The sequence below is a fragment of the Priapulus caudatus genome, unplaced genomic scaffold (assembly GCF_000485595.1).
Source record: "Priapulus caudatus unplaced genomic scaffold, Priapulus_caudatus-5.0.1 Scaffold260, whole genome shotgun sequence".
Taxonomy (NCBI): Eukaryota; Metazoa; Priapulida; class Priapulimorpha; order Priapulimorphida; family Priapulidae; genus Priapulus; species Priapulus caudatus.
Genome location: NW_014577321.1, coordinates 27,826 through 30,578, shown reverse-complemented (window position 1 = coordinate 30,578; position 2,753 = coordinate 27,826). Strand labels below are relative to the sequence as shown.

Genomic DNA, 2,753 nt, shown 5'->3' with positions numbered 1-2,753 from the left:
TACTTGCATTTCGTTTTGAATTGCTGTTGTGTAGGCCTACACGCGTGACGTCACCCGAAATGTAATAGGCTGCATTATAGCTGCCCATGTGTTTTGTCTACATTTCGGGTGACGTCACGTACGCGTGTACACAACAGCAATTCAAAACGAAACGCAAGTAGTGCTAGCATTTTGAGGAATAAATGCATAAATACATGGTGTAAAGTTGTGGAAAGTGTTCAAAAAGATAGGTGATATGTCCATGTAGATAGATAAGTGTTAAAAAGCCCGATCATTTTGCGTTTTGTGAGCGATTTTTCGTGGAAGCTTTGGGGAACAGGTGCAGTTGCGAAACCTAGCATAAAATTTTCTATACTGCGGCAACTGTACGCGGGCTATAGTACTAGAGCTATCCTGAGGGGTGATACTCCATTAGGAGTGTTCCCAACTTTAATGTCATTAATGGTCATAATAATGCAAGTTGCAGTTGAGTTACTCGCTAAAGTTACACTGTTCACCGTTAGCATCGGTAACCGCGCTTGGACAGTGTCAGTAGACAGTAGGCAGTACTCATGAATCATACATGTATATTACACATTATAATTGTATGATCATAATGTACGTACTAGTAGTACGGTAGTCTCTATACCTTAAGGTTGAACGTCATATTGCACCACAAGACTCATGACAAGAATATGGATAGTACAGGATTTTTTCCGAATGGTTTTTACTAGGTATTTTGATCTTGTTTAAGTGATCAAGATAAAGTTGAACCTATACATGCGTGTTAAATTAGGTTAATGAAAACCCATGTAAAGTTTTTATTCAGTGACTATAAATGGAGAAATTTCTTGTTGATTCATTAATCTTTATCGGCATCTAAAAGAAACTTATTCTTGTTTGCAGGAGGCTTCATTTTTGTATGAACCAAACCCAGAAAAACAACGAGAAAAGATTTTGAACCATGATGTTCTATTTAGGGAAGGTGTCACACTCACGGTATATACGTTATACTTCATACATGTCTTACCATATGTCTTGTGTTCTGTGTAAATTATGGTAAAATATGGTACTTAGCACGCAGTCTGACACCAAAGTCTAAACAAGAATTGAGAGACCACCAATACTCATCACCAACACCTGACACTACTCCATCGTGCACCTTTGCAACCATAATTATGAAAAAATAAAGAACAACCTCAACGTAACCGTCACACCACAGTATGCAGATGATATAGGCTGGATCATCATAGGACCGTATCATCTTGCACAATACTACAGACGCAATACCGCCACAGCTCAACAGCAGAAACCTTTCCTGTAACTCAGACAAACCGAGGAGTATACAATCAAAAGAGAGGGGAAGCAATAACTGGAAAAAATGTAAATACCTGGGCAGTCATCTTGGAACTGAGGAAGACCTCATTGAAAAAAACAAAAAGCTAATTAGCAATGAATGTTTGGGACAATATATGGCGTCACCATCGAATACCTATCGCAAAGAAGTATCATCTCTTCACAGCACTCATAGAGCCTGTATTCCTCTACAACTCCGAATTATGGTCAATAACTAAAGATCTTGGTGGTAGAATCTACTCTTTCCAATGCCGCTGTATAAGGAGGGCCATAACTATCAGATATGCTCTGAAAATTAGTTCCGTCGCCCTGAAAGAACTACTCAAATTTACAGAATGGAGCGAAGTCATCAAAACGCAGAATTAGACTTTTTGGACATATCATTAGACTTCCCACAAACATCCTGTCAGGTTAGCAATCCGTGAAGCAGACAGAAAAGTAGATCAGCCAGCCGGTCGACCAATTACTACCTGGCTGAGATTGATGAAGCAGCAGCTGGCAGACATGAACATCAACTGGGAGACCGCTGCTGAAGAAGCAATTGATAGAGAATAACTGGCGACAACAGTGTAGCGGGCAATATCACAAGGGGGAGAGAGATCAGGATGTGCGTAGCACGGCTGCCAGTCAGCGCTTGAAATGATGATGATGTATAAATTAATATAGATATACATTTCCTTAGACCTTGCTGTTATAATATAATAAAAAATGGACCATTATTATATCTGCTATCCATGTGAGTTAGGAAACAGGATGGTAATGTTAATCAAATACTATTTTAGATATAGTAGCATCTCATTTTTCAATTGCATTACTTTACATACTTACTTTACTTGCATAATTTTATATCTTTTGTATAATTTGATTTTGAGTATAAACATGCTCTTGTGTGTACTTGTGGCACTCTTTAGGGTCAACAAACTTACACTCCACGCCTTATAGCATTTGACTTGAAAGGGAGCCTGAACACTTTAAGGCAAGAAGGAGTTCTGTATGATGTCCCAAGCAGGGATGAAATCCAGTGGTAAGTTTCCGTGCATACATTAGATGCAGATCATGTTGCCAATTTTTGTGCTTGAAAGGATATTCTTTGTGTACATGTACATTTGTTATATTTTTAGCTCATCTGACATAGTCAGATGCAGCTTGTAGAATCGCATGAGCGTGCGTGCGTCCGGCCGTGCGTGCGTCCGTCAACAGTTGGGCACAAATCTAAACGGCTCGACGTACGGTCACAATATTCGGGTTGGGGGGGGGGGTAATTCGAAAACGAGTTGGAATGTCGAAGCTGGTGGTTAAAGGTCAAAGGTCAAGAGGTGTAAAAGAAAGAGGAACATTCCCTCCTGAACTTAAGGTATAGGGAGGAAATGCAGAATTGCGGCACAAATCTAAACGGCTCGACCTAGGCTCGTGATAGT

The 2,753-nt window shown here is 39.9% G+C and overlaps 1 protein-coding gene across 1 annotated transcript in view; it reads left to right on the top strand.

The window, feature by feature from the left end:
• The window catches only part of LOC106808218 (protein misato homolog 1-like), an 11,331-nt gene that overhangs the window by 303 nt on the left and 8,275 nt on the right, over window positions 1-2,753 (top strand). The window contains exons 3-4 of the mRNA XM_014810832.1: window positions 886-978; window positions 2,247-2,359. Coding sequence (XP_014666318.1) covers window positions 886-978; window positions 2,247-2,359 — 206 coding nt within the window. The remainder of the gene's footprint in view (window positions 1-885; window positions 979-2,246; window positions 2,360-2,753) is intronic.